At 44.1% G+C, this 16,061-nt stretch overlaps 1 protein-coding gene across 4 annotated transcripts in view; it reads right to left on the bottom strand.

The window, feature by feature from the left end:
* Positions 1-16,061, bottom strand: part of LOC104596758 (transportin-1-like) — a 114,974-nt gene that overhangs the window by 66,560 nt on the left and 32,353 nt on the right. For all 4 annotated transcript variants that reach the window (XR_735094.3, XR_735093.3, XR_016076153.1 and 1 more), the window contains exon 13: positions 6,539-6,637. Coding sequence is in view for 1 of the 4 variants with exons in the window: in XM_010258037.3 (XP_010256339.1) it covers positions 6,539-6,637 (99 nt within the window). In the remaining 3 variants the exon portion in view is untranslated. The remainder of the gene's footprint in view (positions 1-6,538; positions 6,638-16,061) is intronic.

The following is a 16,061-nucleotide window of genomic DNA, read 5'->3' as shown; positions in this document are numbered from 1 at the left end:
ACACCGGCCCCTCCTCCAGCTTCTACCTCATCTGCGGATCCTCTCATGGCTCCTATTGTTGAACCTTCAGACCTTGACCTACCCATCGCCTTACGGAAAGGTAAACGCAGTTCTACCCTCCATCCCATTTCCAATTTTGTTTCATTATCTCGTCTTTCTACATCACATCGCCAGTTTGTTTCCCTTTTATCCTCTATTTCCATACCTAACAATGTTCAAGAAGCTCTCAGTTCACCTGATTGGCGGCGGGCAATGGAGGAGGAACTTTCTGCTCTTCAACATACTCAAACGTGGGAACTTACTACTCTCCCACCCGGTAAGCATGCTGTGGGATGTAAATGGGTGTATACTGTGAAATACTTGCCAGATGGTAGTGTGGAGCGTCTGAAGGCCAGACTTGTTGCTAAAGGTTACTCACAGTTGTATGGAGAGGACTACATGGAGACATTCTCTCCGGTGGCTAAGATTGGTTATGTTCATGTACTAATTTCCCTGGCAGTTATGTATGATTGGCCTCTGTTTCAGCTTGATATAATGAATGCCTTTCTCCATGGTGATCTTGTGGAGGAGGTATATATGGAGCAACCACCTGGGTTTGTTGCTCAAGGGGAGGATGGTAAGGTATGCAGATTGAAGAAGGCAATTTATGGGTTGAAACAATCGCCGCGTTGTCACAAGTGACTCCTTCGCCGCGCCATCAAGCACCTACAATGAGCCATCCGAGTGCCAACCGCGTGCCTTCATGGTGTCAACATGTGTGTCATGGGTGGGCTTTACTTGTATTTTGTAAGGGGGACCGCCAATGGCGTTATTGTAATTACTTAGTATGCTTTTCCATCATTTTGATGTTTCCTATTGTCACTCCCCCAAAAGCTTAACGTACTCTTTGAGGGGAGGTAGGTAGTCGAGTGAGCTCATAAGCGTGTAAAGGTTAAGCACGAGATCCCCTCGACACTGTGCTGTGTGCTTGTGCTTACCACTGATTAATGCAATACAAGTAGCCTTTTGCTAATTCGTGTGCCTTCTTGTTGCCTTTGTGTGTGTGTTTGCTTTGTTTCGTAGGCTTACTCGCCCATTTCGAGTGCCGCACGGGGCCCCAACGATTACCCCCGTGACAGTTGGTATCAGAGCAGGTGCTCCTACAAATACTCTGGACCGTCTTCGTCCCTACATCAACGCAATGAAGAGCAATCGGGGCGTTTCCGATGACACACCACATGGGCGGACTCAAGCCCACGACACCGACGAAGCTCCACTTGACGAACCTACCAAGACACAAGCCCCAAAGGGGCGTACAACCAAAGCTAGCAAGCACGACAAATCAGTCGACCAACTAGCTACAGTGGACATGCGCCTCCTACGTTGCGAGGTGACAGTGGGAGAAACCTAAGATCGGGTTGATGAACTCCACCTCAACCTAGAGACGGTTGAGAATGCAGTGGTGGAACTAGAAGGACGTTTCAATGGCGCCTTCAGAGACATGCACACCACCATACAGAATTCGGGAGCTGGGCCTTCCCAAAGCAGCCTACAGGGCTTGCTAGACAAATTCCAAGCGCAATTGGATGAGATGAGAGATGAGATGACTCTCCTAAAGAGGGCAGTGGCCAACACACCAAGCACTCACTCCACCCTAGCTTCCATGAACATCAAGATCCGAGAGCCAACACCTTACTCGGGTGCCCGGGATGCTAGGGAGCTTGACAACTTCTTGTGGCAATTGGAGCAATATTTCTCTGCCACTGGCATCATTGACAACCAAACTCAGGTACGTACAGCTGCTATGTATTTGACTGATATAGCAATGTTATGGTGGCGTAGGTGTTGCCAAGACATTGAACGTGGAACCCGTACCATCGACACTTGGGTTGGATTCAAGCGTGAGATCAAGCGGCAGTTCTACCCAGAAAACGTGGAGTACTTGGCGCGCCGAAGAATGAAGAATCTCAGACATCAAGAATCACTACATGACTATGTCAAGGAGTTTTCGGCCTTGACGCTGGAAATCACGGACATGTCAGACAAGGATCTTCTGTTCAATTTTATGGACGGTCTCAGGCCATGGGCTGAGCTTGAACTCCAGCGACGCGGGGTTGAGGACCTTGCCACCGCCATGGCCATAGCTGAACAGCTTGTTGATCTGAGAACACCTAAAGAAGATGTGCAAAGACCATCCAGCCCAGGTACCATGAGTTTGAGTGGGGGAGATCCACAATCAACCCCTACAAAGGAGAAGCCAGTGCCCGTGAACAAGCCCTACACTTACCAACAAGGGAAGAAGCCACAAGGAGGCCCAAGCTACCAGGGCCACCAATCCACTAGAAGACCTCCTCCTGCGCCGTGTTACCTTTGCAACGGGAAGCATTGGACGAGTGACTGTCCAACCCGAAAGAAAATAACTGCCCTCATTGCCAAACTCAGCGATAGTGAAGAGAGTGATGAGGAGAAACCCACAGCGGCGCCCAGAGTAGGCGCCCTCCAACTCATCAATGCCATGGTCAAGAAAGAGGCCACATCAAAGCGGCCCACCAAAGCCCACAAGGGGCTGAGTTATGTAGACATCACCCTCGGCGGGAGGCCGACCCAAGCCTTGGTGGACACTGGGGCCACCCATAACTTCATTTCGCTTGCGGAGGCAAAGCGACTTGGCTTGACCACCACCAAACAAACTGGGTGGGTCAAGGCTGTGAACTCCGGGGCCAAAGCAGTAGAGGGCACGGCCCGTGGAGTAGAACTCCGAGTTGGACCATGGAAAGGACCCATCAATCTATCTGTGGTTCCCTTGGATGATTTTCAGGTGGTTCTTGGAGTGGAGTTCCTCAAGCAGGCGGAAGCAGCACTTATGCCACACATCAACAGTTTGCTTATTCTGGACGAGCACTCCCCTTGCATGGTTCCTGTCTCATCAGCCTTGCAGATACTTGGGAAGCAGCTTTCAGCCTTGCAGTTGTACCAAGAAACTATCAACCATGAAGACAGCTCTGCGTCAGCAAGGAAGAACCCCTGTCAAGTACCTCTCATCGACACTGGAACTGGTTGGGAAGTCGTCACCAGGAAGAAGTCACCCCCAAGACAGTTCCATTTTCAGCACCAACACCAATGCCAGCGCCCAAATCAACATCAGCACCAGCATCAACTTCAGCGCCAACCACATCAGCAGAAGTCGACTTCGCAGCAGAAGCCGCAAGTGCCTGCAACTGGTGGACCCAACAGAAGAAGACCCAAGGCCGTGTCAAACCTTGCCCACATCTACTACCACAACCATCGGGGAGAGCGAGTGCCACCCAAGCCATTCAGGGACCACATTCACATCATCCCAAAGGCTAGTTCCCGTAGTAGCCCGGTGAGATACCCTTGGGGAAAAATGCATGGGAATCCACACCTTAATAATCCAAAACACCATTTTGATCCTTACCTGGCCCAAACCTACCCCTTAGCCAAACAGAACCAGCCTCTAACATACCTTGAGGCTGCCAGGAAAGGAATTAGCCATAGGAAACCCTTACAGAATGAGCCAACCCGACCATGCCACCAAAATATACACCTCGGCCTTGGACGACAGCCGGTTCGGGGAGCAGCAGAAGAACCCTCCTTCCGCAACAGTGACTCTAAGGGACCAGCCGAAGCCGATCTCCGAGGACGTAGATCGAATTGAGTGGGGGAGAATGTCACAAGTGACTCCTTCGCCGCGCCATCAAGCACCTACAGTGAGCCATCCGAGTGCCAACCGCGTGCCTTCATGGTGTCAACATGTGTGTCATGGGTGGGCTTTACTTGTATTTTGTAAGGGGGACCGCCAATGGCGTTATTGTAATTACTTAGTATGCTTTTCCATCATTTTGATGTTTCCTATTGTCACTCCCCCAAAAGCTTAACGTACTCTTTGAGGGGAGGTAGGTAGTCGAGTGAGCTCATAAGCGTGTAAAGGTTAAGCACGAGATCCCCTCGACACTGTGCTGTGTGCTTGTGCTTACCACTGATTAATGCAATACAAGTAGCCTTTTGCTAATTCGTGTGCCTTCTTGTTGCCTTTGTGTGTGTGTTTGCTTTGTTTCGTAGGCTTACTCGCCCATTTCGAGTGCCGCACGGGGCCCCAACGATTACCCCCGTGACAGCGTGCTTGGTTTGGGAAGTTCAGTGAAGTGGTGAAGAGTTTTGAATGAAGCAGTGCCAGGTAGATCACTCAATGTTCAGCTATGACTCGGAAGCTAGGAAGATTCTATTAGTGGTCTATGTGGATGATATTGTCATTACTGGCAGTGATAAATTGGGGATTGGAAAATTAAAGGTATTTCTGCAAAATCATTTCCAAACAAAAGATCTTGGAACATTGAAGTATTTCTTGGGAATAGAGGTTGTCAGGTCAAAACAAGGTGTAAATCTGTGCCAAAGAAAATATGTTCTTGATCTATTGGAAGAAACATGACTGTTAGGTGCAAAACCGGCTGAGACCCCTATGGAACCAAATGTTAAGTTGAGTAGTGATACAGGAGAAGTATTTGAAGATCCTAGAAGGTATAGACGACTAGTGGGGAAGCTGAACTATCTAACTATCACGAGACCCGACATATCCTTTGCAGTCAGTGTGGGGAGCCAATTCATGCAAAACCCTCGTATACCTCATTGGGATGCAATTCTTAGAATTGTGAGGTATCTGAAAGGAGCTCCAGGCCGTGGACTATTGTATAAACCAGGAGGAAAACTTGAAGTAGTGGGGTATACAGATGCAGACTGGGCAGGCTCAGTGAATGATAGAAGATCTACTACGGGCTATTGCACATTTCTTGGAGGAAATCTTGTGACGTGGAAGAGTAAAAAGCAGACGGTTGTGGCCAGAAGTAGTGTTGAAGCTGAGTATAGGGCCATGGCACATACTACCTGTGAGTTAGTGTGGTTGAGGAATCTTCTACAAGAAATTGGGTTTCACATGGATAAACCTATGAGACTGTATTGTGACAACCAAGTTGCACTCCATATCTCATCCAATCTTGTATTTCATGAGAGAACAAAGCACATAGAGGTTGATTGCCACTTTGTGAGGGAGAAGGTCCTTGCTGGAGAGATAAACACAGAACATGTGGGCTCGAATGATCAATGAGCAGATTTGTTTACAAAAGCTCTAAACTCAGGGAAAGTGAACTATCTATGTAACAAGCTGGGATTATATGACATATATTCTCCAGCTTGAGGGGGAGTGTTAGAGTGAGCCGAATAGGGGTAGTTTAGTAATCTCATGTTAGTTAAGTACTTTGCTTTTGTGGCTGTTTTATTAGAGTACTCTGCCCCACACTTAAGTGAGGGCAGTTTAGTCTTTGTTAGTGTAATTAGAACCTAATAAACATTTGGGGGTCGACTGAATGTGAGACTAATCAGTTTCGACTAAACCCTTCTGTTCTCACTTTTCTCTTGTCTTCTTCCTCATCTTCTTCTTCCTTCTTCACTGGTTCGGACTACTGTAGCTGCTCCAAAAAACTTCCCATCTCCATCCTCATTCCGCATCTCTCCTCCTTCCCCTATTGTGATCTTCTTCAGACTCTCTTCCCTCTTGCTTTTCTCAAAAGCCTTGAAAGCTTTCCTGGCAAACTCCTCTTCACCCCCAAAAACAAACCTAAACTCTTTCCAGTTCTAACAACTCTATCAGCCAGGTTCTCAATCTCCAGCATTCCTCCCTTTAGTTCCTTGCTGTGAGATAAAACCTCCTTGGACTTCTTTTTCTTTAGCAACTCCACCCTCCTTTTCCTTCTCCTCAAACCCAGCAATTGGCTTTAGATTTTCCTCGGATACCTCCATCAATTGAGTCACTGCCCCTACTGTAACTTGGAACTCGGTACATTTCTTCTCCACCACCTCCTTCTTTGAACCCTTAAGTCATTACTTGCAAATTGCAAAAAGAGATTTCCAGAGGGATTCTTTAATCACAAGTTAACAACTATTTGAGTTCATCATAAAAATCCTATCCCAAAAATCCTATCCCACCATTATGATCTATCAAGAGATATTTTTTCTGCTTTATTTTGTGATAGATAAGATACATTTTCTGTTTGAACCCTTGCTCATTTATAACTACAAGTATGGAGCCATTTTGTTGACTTTAGATTTTAGAAAACAGTAGGTTGTCCTGGACTCAATGGCTGTTCTGACAAACTCTTGTCCAGTGATAGGTTACATCAGGGATTCAGGGTAATGTTATCTGGAATATGATTCCAGTTGCCATCAGTTAGAGCCTCTAGAAGGAGAGAAACATAAGATTGAACACAGATTATGTGAATTGAGTGGCGCATCTTCAGGAAAGTAGAGAAAACAGACTATTTCTGTGCATCAATCTCAGTGGATCTTGAAATTTCAAATTTTTTGCATTTCTGTAAAATATTTTAATATTTTCTTTCCCTCTTTTCCAGGCAGGGGGGTAGGGGGTTCAGCTCTAAAGGGCCTTTGCCCTTTCATATGTTTTGATATATTAATATATACTGCCATACTTCACCAATGAAGAAATAAACATTAGAACAGGTAGATCATCAAAAAATAGTTTCATCCATACCTGAACAACAAATTTACTATATCGAGAGAGTGTCCAACATGTGATGCTACGTATGAGAGGAAATTTATCATCCAAAAGAGGAATGAGAAATACCACCATCTGCACATAAGAAAAAACAGCTACTTTACATAAATAGAGTATAATGAATCAGTATGTAAGAATGATTCTCAGTAACAAAGAAGAATAAAGCATATCCTAAAGTTTACACTGGTGCACAAAATGGAGAGTAGACCTATATATTAAAAATTAAAAAAAATGATTAGAAAACCTGAATTTGATCTGTGAGCTTCCAATATAGAAAACCAAATATAGAAATAAGCTAACAACAAAACAACTAAGTCCAACCTGAACAGGCATTTTTACACCTTTTTTTTTATCACTGAAGGAAAATTTTATTTGAAATTAAAGTTAAAAAGTTTTACAACTTTGTGTATGGGGCTAGAAGTCCCACACTACTACATATTTCTGTCCATTTTTACATTGCAGCCCAAAACAAATGTTGCCTCAAAGCCCCTTGTTTAGCAAGATAATCAGCTAGCCCATTTGCACTCCTAACCCATTTGAATTCTGCCTCTACCTCCCTTGCAACCTTTTCCACTTCCCTTATCACTTGTTTGAAAGTCCACGGAGTAGTTCTATTGTTTTTAGCCCAAGAGATGATCACCTTGGAATCCCCTTCAACCTCAATATGCCTCATTCCTAGTTGCTTGACTATCTTCAATCCTCGTAGCAATGCCATTACCTCAGCTTTTAGAGAGTTGCCCATGCTGATAGGTCTAGAGAATAATGCTAATATTCTCCTTTCAGAATTTCTGATTACTCCCCCGATGCCTGACAATCCCAGATTTCCAAATGAGCTTCCATCAAAATTCAGTTTAATTCTGTTACCATCTGGAGGTTTCCATTCCATCCTTACTCTCTCTTTCACTCTTGAAGATTGTGCAACTTCTGTCCAGGATCTTATAATTTCTGTGACTGAGAAATCTTGGAAAATATGCAAAGATCTTACCCAATGAGCTACTTTACCTTTGATTGTGTCAATTACCTCCTCCATTGTTCTACTCTTATCCAAGAATATTCTGTTATTACTTTCTTCCCATATCACCCAACAAATAGCTGCCTTTGTAGCTTTCCACATAACCTTCCCTCTTTTCTTTGATTGCCACAAAAAGTCTCGATTGAAAAGTCCTGCCACATCTTGAGGGGAAACCCACCTGCAACCAAAGAGAAGACAAAAAGATTCCCAAATATGATGCACAAAGGAACAAGATAACAATAGATGTGTCAAGGTCTCGCCACTTTCCTTACAAAGGGAGCACATGTGAGGAGAAAGGCAAGCAAAAGGCCTTCTTTTCTGCAGCATATCACACGCGTTAACCTTGCCTAGGAAAATTTCCAAACAGAAGGCTTGAATTTTTGGGGGGATAGGCTTACTCCAAATTTCTTTTACAGGGAATTCCCCAACCGGGTTGCTAGGTGTGGCAAGAACATTAAAGAAAGAGGAACAAGAGAAGAGGCCAACTGAGGACCCTTTCCAAATTCTAGAATCTTCCAAGGATGGGTCCAAATGAACTTGTCCTATTAGATCCAGTAGTTGAATTAAAGAGGCACATTCATTTTCCCTAAGGCCCCTCTGAAACCCAGATTCCAATTGACCCCACTTAGGCCAGGATTACCCAAAATGCTTACTGTTTCCCCTTTGAAATTTTACAAAGCGTATAGGTCAGGGAAGAGGTCTTTGAGTGGACTATCTCCCACCCAAAGGTCTTCCAAAAAACGAACTTTATTACCCTAGCCCACATCAAACCGAATGGAATTAAGGAATGTTGGGTAAATTTCATAAATTGCTTTCCAAAGAGAAGATGAGGAAACATGAGGGGCAACTTTTGCATCCCAACCATTGCCATCCAAACCATGAATACTCACAATGGCTTTGTGCCACAGCCTATCTCTTTCAAATGGGTATCTCCACAACCATTTTCTTAACAGAGCTGAGTTCCTAATTGAGATGTTTCCTATTCCCAAACCCCCTTTATCCTTGGGCTTTCTAACTTGATCCCAATTAATCAGGTGATCCTTCCTCTCCTCACCTGGGTCCCAAAGGAAATCTCTCATGTAGTTTTCTAACCCCCTTGCTACTCTACAGAGTATCTAAAGGTTGAGAGGAAGTAAATAGGGAGGCTTGCCAATGTGGCTCTAATCAATGTTATCCTTCGACCAAGAGAGATGTAATTCCTCCTCCATAGAGCTAGCTTCCTAGCAAATCTTTCAATGACTGGCTTCCAAAAACCTTCTGACCAAGGGTTCCCACCTAATGGTAACCCCAAGTAGCTAATTGGCCAACTTTTAATCTCACACCCCAAAACCCCAAGTAGCTAAGGCATAAACGCTTAGGCCACTCAAATTCTGATAAACTTAAATACTTGTTTGAGTCTGGTTTTATTAAAACTAAAATTCCTTCTATGAAATCCTTTGATACATCTTGTGTTTCTTGTTGTTTGAGTAAGAGGTATATTTTACCGTTCACTCACCGAACTGAACATGCTACTTCACCTTTTGAAATTATTCAAAGTGATGTTTGGACTTCTTTTGTTGTCTCTGGGATGGGATACAAGTATTTTGTGCTATTTATTGATGATTGTACCAGGTACACTTGGATCTACTTTCTCAAACACAAACCATAAGTGTTTCCAACCTTTAGGTTGTTTCATAACATGGTTCAAGTTCGTTTTCAAGTGAATGTGCAAATCTTACACTCAGACTCAAGGGGAGAATACAGTGACGGAGATTTTTTGGCTTACCTGAAACATCATAGCATACAAGTCCAACGATGCTGCCCAAACACTCAGCAAAATGGTGTGGCGGTGAGAAAGAATGGTCACATTCTCAGTGTTTTAAGGGCTCTCCTACAAGAACCACATGCGCCTCCCACATTCTAGGTTGAGGCTGCTAGCACTACAGTATATCTGATCAATTGTATCCCATCATCTGCGCTTGCTAACATTTCTCCTCATCAAAAGATGTTTGGATCCCCCCCCCCCCCGTATCTTTCTTGTCTTAATGTCTTTGGGTGTCTATGCTTTCTTCATCTTCCTCCTCATGAACGTTCAAAGCTTTTAGCTCAGTTTGTCATGTGTGCTTTTGTAGGGTATAGCCCGAACCACAAGGGATTCATTTGTTACGATCCCTCAGCACGTCGAATTCGTATCTCTCGAAATGTGATTTTTCTTAAGCATATCTCCTTTTTTTCAGGAATTGCCAAGTTATTTGCACCCTCTATTTCAGTTTTGCATGATTTTGAACAACAGGATTCTCCATCATCCACTACTGAGAAGGAACTTCTCGTCCTCTCGCAAGCAGGTTTGTGGTCCAGCATCCTACGCCTACGACCCCTCTTCCTCCTGGTCTAGATCCCTCGCCCATCACAAACAACCCTGTAAGTGATGCTCCAACTTTAGATTCCTCAATAATTCCTCCCATTCCTTTACGCCGTTCTACTCATATCTCCAAACCACCTGACCGCTATGGGTTTCCTTCAAACCATAGATCCTTCTCTACTATTTTGACCTCTACAAATATTCCCCGCTCTTACCAGCAGGCTAGTAGCAGCCCTCAGTGGCAAGAAGCCATGGATGTAGAGATTCAAACTTTGCATGAGAATGACACTTGGGACCTTGTCCCAACACCTTCAGATGGCTCTATTATTGGGAGCAAATGGGTCTATTCTATCAAGCTGAAATCTGATGGGTCTCTGGACCATTACAAAGCCAGGCTTGTGGCACAAGGATATAAGCAAGAGTATGGCATTGACTATGAAGAAACTTTTGCTCTAGTAGCCAAGATTACTACGGTCCGTGTTCTTTTAGCTCTCTCTACTGCTCACTCTTGGACAATCTTTCCACTGGATGTGAAAAATGCCTTTCTACATGGGCATCTAAAGGAAACAGTATGTATGAAACCTCCTCTAGCGTACTGCAGAGATCCCTCCCTTTTTTGTCGACTAAAGAAGTCCCTCTATGGGCTCAAACAAGCCCCTCGAGCTTGGTTTGAAAAATTCAAAGATATTGTTGTACAAGCCGGATATAGCCAAAGTGCACCGGACTACTCTCTCTTTGTTCGGAAAAGACTCCAGGGCCTTACCATTCTCTTACTGTATGTGGATGACATACTATTGACTGGAGATGATATAGAAGGAATCCAGGACCTCAAGTCTCTTCTCCATAGTTCCTTCCACATGAAGGATCTCAGCCCTCTTAACTATTTCTTGAGACTTGAAGTGCAACGGAGCTCTCGAGGTTATTTTGTCTACCAACACAAGTATGCCTCTGATCTTGTTAAGTTGGCCAACCTCAGTGGTAATAAACAGGTTGATACTCCCTTGGAGTTGAATGTCAAATTATACAAATCAAAAAGCTCCCTCTTCCTGATGCTTCCCTCTATCGGCAACTTGTTGGATCTCTCATCTATCTGACCATGACTCATCTTGACATCTCACATGCAATTCAGGTTGTTAGTCAGTTTATCTCTGCACCTCGTCAACCTCATTTAACTGTGGTGCATCGAATCATCCGCTATATTCGAGGTTCTTTATCACGGGGTCTTTTCTTCTCTTCATCTTCTTCTCTCCAACTGAAAGCCTATGCTGATGCAGATTGGAATGGATGCCCCGACACATGACGCTCCACTACTGGATGGTGTGTCTTCATGGGTGACTCTCTAATATCATGGAAGTGCAAGAAACAACAAACTGTTTCGAAGTCCTCTACGGAAGCAAAGTACAGAGCAATGTCATCTGTTTGTAGTGAAGTTGTTTGGCTTCAATCTTTATTTCAGGAGTTGGGACATTCCTCTCCTATGCCCATTCCTCTATATGCAGATAACACTAGTGCTATTAAAATTGCTTCTAATCCTGTCTTTCATGAAAGGACAAAACATATTGAGGTGGACTGCCACTTTATTCGTGATTTGTATCTTGCAAACTCAATCTCTCTCCCTCATGTTGCCTCTGATATGCAAGTCGTTGACATCTTCACAAAGGCCATGACGAGATCCAGACACTTATTTCTTGTAAGCAAACTGATGCTCATACCTCTGCATCAATTTGAGGTGTAGTGTGAAGAAACTCCCCAATGTACCATTTTACTGTAGTCCTTATTGTATTGTTTTCTTATTTATTATTATTGTAGAGAACATTGATGTGGGCCCCACAGCTGTGGTCCCACTCTGCCCGTAGGGTAGAATGTATCTAGTCACAGTTGTGGTTATTTTGCTGTTCTGTTATTTCTAGTTTTAGTTTTATATTGGTTGTTATTTGTTAGCAGTTATGATGTAAACACCAAGGGCAGATATGTCCTTTCATGTAACTAGCATAACCTATATATATTAACTTAAAGTGGCGGCGGCAGAACATTGACATTCTGTTCTTCTCAAAATCTATGTTCTCTTGCTCTTCCATCACTCTTTCTTCTACATCTTCTTCACTTTATCCTCTCATCGAACCTGAAATCTCTTAGTGATCAAGACTGAATAGCAGTCTTGAAAACCTACATGGTATCAGAGCCAAGTTAGGGTTTTTCATGTGAGTCTAATACCAGCCGACCACATGAGAATCTCCTAGGACTGAAAGCTGAAAAGGAGGAGTTCGCAGACTGATTCTTGGAAATCACCAGAGGTACTAGCAGCTGTTGGAAACTTGCTAGGGTTGCAGAGTGTTGGTGGTCAGGAAGGATCAGAGAAGACTAGGGTTCAGGTAACCCTAGAAGGCAGCGAACTATTTTTTCCTTGTAAGTTGTTACTTTTTAATAGAAGTTCTTTCAGAAAAGATAGGTTGGACCTATATGGAGGGGAAGGCCGAACCATTCTAGCTCTTTCTCTCTTCGGTTTCCTAGGGTTTTACATCAAACCCTGGACCGAACTGTGTTTCTCTCTACTCTAGGGTTTGAAAGTGATCTGCGGCAAGCCCTAGTGGTTGACTGAACCCTGTGATCTACCTAGAGCTACTCTTAAGTTGATTGTAGGTCCGATCAGATTCTAGGGTTTCTTATTAACCCTACTGCAAGCTCATCTATACAGTTTGGACTGTGCGACTGAATTGCTTCCTTTCAGGACTGATTAAAACCCTACTGAAAGCTCATCTATATAGTTTGGACTGTGCGACTGAATTACTTCCTTTCAGGACTGATTAAAACCCTAACATTCCCTAGCATATCAGTTTTGTTTTAAAGTTGTTCTCAGAGTTCTGAGGGGGTTAGAGATCTACGGACAGCTACTGCTGTGTTGGCTAGTTGGTTTCAGATCAGAATTACTTCGGTTTTGTGCACATACACTGAGAATACAGATCAGGCCTATACTGTTTTGATTGTGATTGGTGATTCAAGTACTGTTTTGAGACTTGACAGAAATGGAGTCTAAAATTCAGGCAGAAGGCAGTCTTGGGAACATCAGTTATGGTGGTATTTCTGAGATGGGTGGTCAGATTACGACGTAAAGTTTGATGGATCAAATTATTTGGAATGGGCCCAATAAGCCATGATGGCTATTGGTGCAAGAGGTAAATTAGGGTACCTCCTGGGAGATATGAAAGAACCTTCCAAGGGAGACCCGACATATACCAAGTGGATGCAAGAAAACTACTTGGTTATGACATAGTTGTGTAATTCTATGCAGCCTCATATTAGCCGGAATTATTTGTGGGCAAAGACAGCTAAGGAGATATGGGATGTTACAAACCCCTTAATGTTGCCAGAGCATATGAATTGAAATGTGAAGTGAACACCCTTAAACAAGGAGAGAAACCGGTATCGGTCTACTTCTCTACCTTGAAGTCCCTATGGCATGAGATTGATCACTTAGACTCTTGAGTGGGAGAGTCCCAAAGATGCTCAGACCCATAGAAAGCACATCGAGACAAACAGAGTGTTTGAGTTCCTGGCGGGACTGAACTCAGAATATGATATTGTGAGGCAGCAGATTTTGACTAGAGACAGTGTGACTCTCTCTCAGGCTTATTTGTACACAGTGAAGAAACCAGAAGAAAGGTTATGATGCAACCCATATCAGCCTTTGTAGCGGCTACACCCAAATCAGGGGGTGATTCAGAGAAGGACAGGAGGAAGGAAGACAAGAAGGATGTAGTATGTGAACATTGTAAGAAACCCAAACATACAAAAGAGACATGTTGGAAACTGCATCCCCACTTGGTTCCTGCGAAGTTAAGAAACAAGAAGGGCGCTGCTCATGTAGCCATGAACACTGATTCAGCATCCTCATCTGGCACAAAAGGAACATCTTTGGAGACCTTAGCTGCAGTTCGGGCTGCCCTAATACAGTTAGAAAAGGAGGTTGAAAATTCAGCTCAGCCACCGTAGCCTCCATCAGCCCCTGTCACATCTGCCTTCGCCCATTCAGGTACTCGAGCTTCAGCCTATCATGCCTCAGCTCCAGGTACTACTGAACCTTGTTGGGTAATAGACTCAGGTGCATCTGATTACATGACTAGCTTGCCTTCACTGTTTACTACTTACCATTTGTCTTCTGGTAGGGATAAGGTATCTATTGCTGATGGCTCCCTGGTTCCTATTTCTGGGAAGGGTGACATCAAGTTTTCAGATACTATCTCCCTATCATCTGTTTTGCATGTGCCTAAGCTTGATACTAACCTTCTTTCAGTCAATAGTATTACCAAGCATATGAACTGCTCAGTAACCTTCTTCCCTAACCAATGTGTTTTTCAGGACTTGGAGATGCAAAAGGTGATTGGGACTGGCCGTGAGACGAATGGGATCTATCTGCTCGGGGAGCGGTTCCGTTAGGGAGAGTCAGTAGAGAAGTTGTCTTTTGTTTCTAAGAGTGTGAGTCCGGTTATGCTTTGGCATAACCGATTAGGTCATTTGTCTTTTCGATCTTTACAGAGTCTGTTTCCTACTTTATTCGAGTCCATTAAGTTGTCTCAACTACAGTGTGAAAGTTGTGAGTTTGCTAAGCATTGTAGAAAGCCTTATTTATTGAGTAATAAAAGGAGTGATAATTCTTTTGATATTGTGCATACTGACGTTTGGGGGCCTTATCATATCCGGGTGGGTACAGATATTTTTTGTTATTTGTTGATGACCATACCCGCTTTTCTTGGGTTTATCTCATGCGTTCACGAGATGAGGTACCTTCCCTGACCCAAAATTTTCACCAAATGATCCTAACCCAGTTTGATGCCAAGATCAAAGTTCTCCGATCTGATAACGCAAAGGAATACTTTGCTAAATCATTGACATCTTATCTTCTTCATCATGGGGTTATCCACCAGAGCTCTTGCCCTCATACACCTCAGCAGAATGGAGTTGCCGAGAGGAAGAATAGGCACATTTTGGAAGTGGCTAGAAGCCTCATGTTTACTTCCAATGTCCCTATTCGCTTCTGGGGGACGCTATCCTCACAGCGGTATACCTTATTAATCGGATCCCTTCCAGGGTCCTTGATATGCGATCTCCTTTTTCGCTTCTACACCCACGTGAGGACTTGTTTTCTATTCCCCTTAAGGCATTTGGTTGCACTTGCTTTGTTCAGCTTCTCGGACCCCATCCCTCCAAGTTCGAACCCAAAGCCTCCAAATGCATCTTCCTTGGTTATGCACAAACTCAAAAGGGTTATTGCTGTTATGATCCTGTCTCCGGGAGAAAGTTTGTCTCCATGGATGTCACTTTCTTTGAGGGGACACCCTATTATCCTCGGGTTGCCCCTCAGGGGGAGAGTAGTGAGAGTGGGGGTTTGAGTTCTTGTCTTCAGGGGGAGAGCAGTGAGAGTGGGGCAGTTCCTTGACCTATTCCATTGGGTGATGAGAACTGCAATGGTGAGGGTGGTGAGAGGGATCAAGAGTTGAGGGAAAGCTGCAATGGTGAGGGTGGTCAGAGGGATCAGGAGTTGAGGGTTTATCACAGGCGGTGCAGGCAGGTTGATCCTGATCATCAGCAGTCCAGACCAGCTCCAATCTCATCTGCAGCTCCAGGTCCAGATACTTCACTCCCAGAACCCACAGAGACTTCCCCTACAGATGATCTTGACCTTCCAATTGCAGTCCGTAAAGGGAAACAACATTGTACCACATCCATAGCCCACTGTATTTCCCATTTTTTATCCTATGATCGCCTATCTCCTACCTACAGGTCCTACCTTAGCTCCATTTCCAATGTCCCTATTCCAAGAACAGTGCAAGAAGCCCTATCCGTCCCTGAATGGAAAGATGCAATGCAAGTTGAGATGGATGCTCTGTTGAAGAACAACACCTGGGAGGTAGTTGATTTGCCAAAAGGAAAGAAACCAGTTGGATGCAGATGGGTATTTATGGTGAAGCATAATGCAGATGGATCTATTGAGAAGTATAAAGCTCGGTTAGTTGCAAGAGGGTTTACACAGACTTATGGCATAGATTACTTGGAGACATTTGCACCGGTAGCCAAGATGACTACTACTCGAGTTCTCTTGTCCCTTGCAGCAAGTCACACTTGGCCTTTATACCAAATGGACGTGAAAA

This window comes from Nelumbo nucifera, chromosome 5 (assembly GCF_055504915.1).
Source record: "Nelumbo nucifera cultivar China Antique chromosome 5, China Antique-T2T, whole genome shotgun sequence".
NCBI classification, from domain to species: domain Eukaryota; kingdom Viridiplantae; phylum Streptophyta; class Magnoliopsida; order Proteales; family Nelumbonaceae; genus Nelumbo; species Nelumbo nucifera.
Note: the sequence above shows the minus strand (reverse complement) of the source record. Positions and strands in the feature narration are given on the sequence as shown.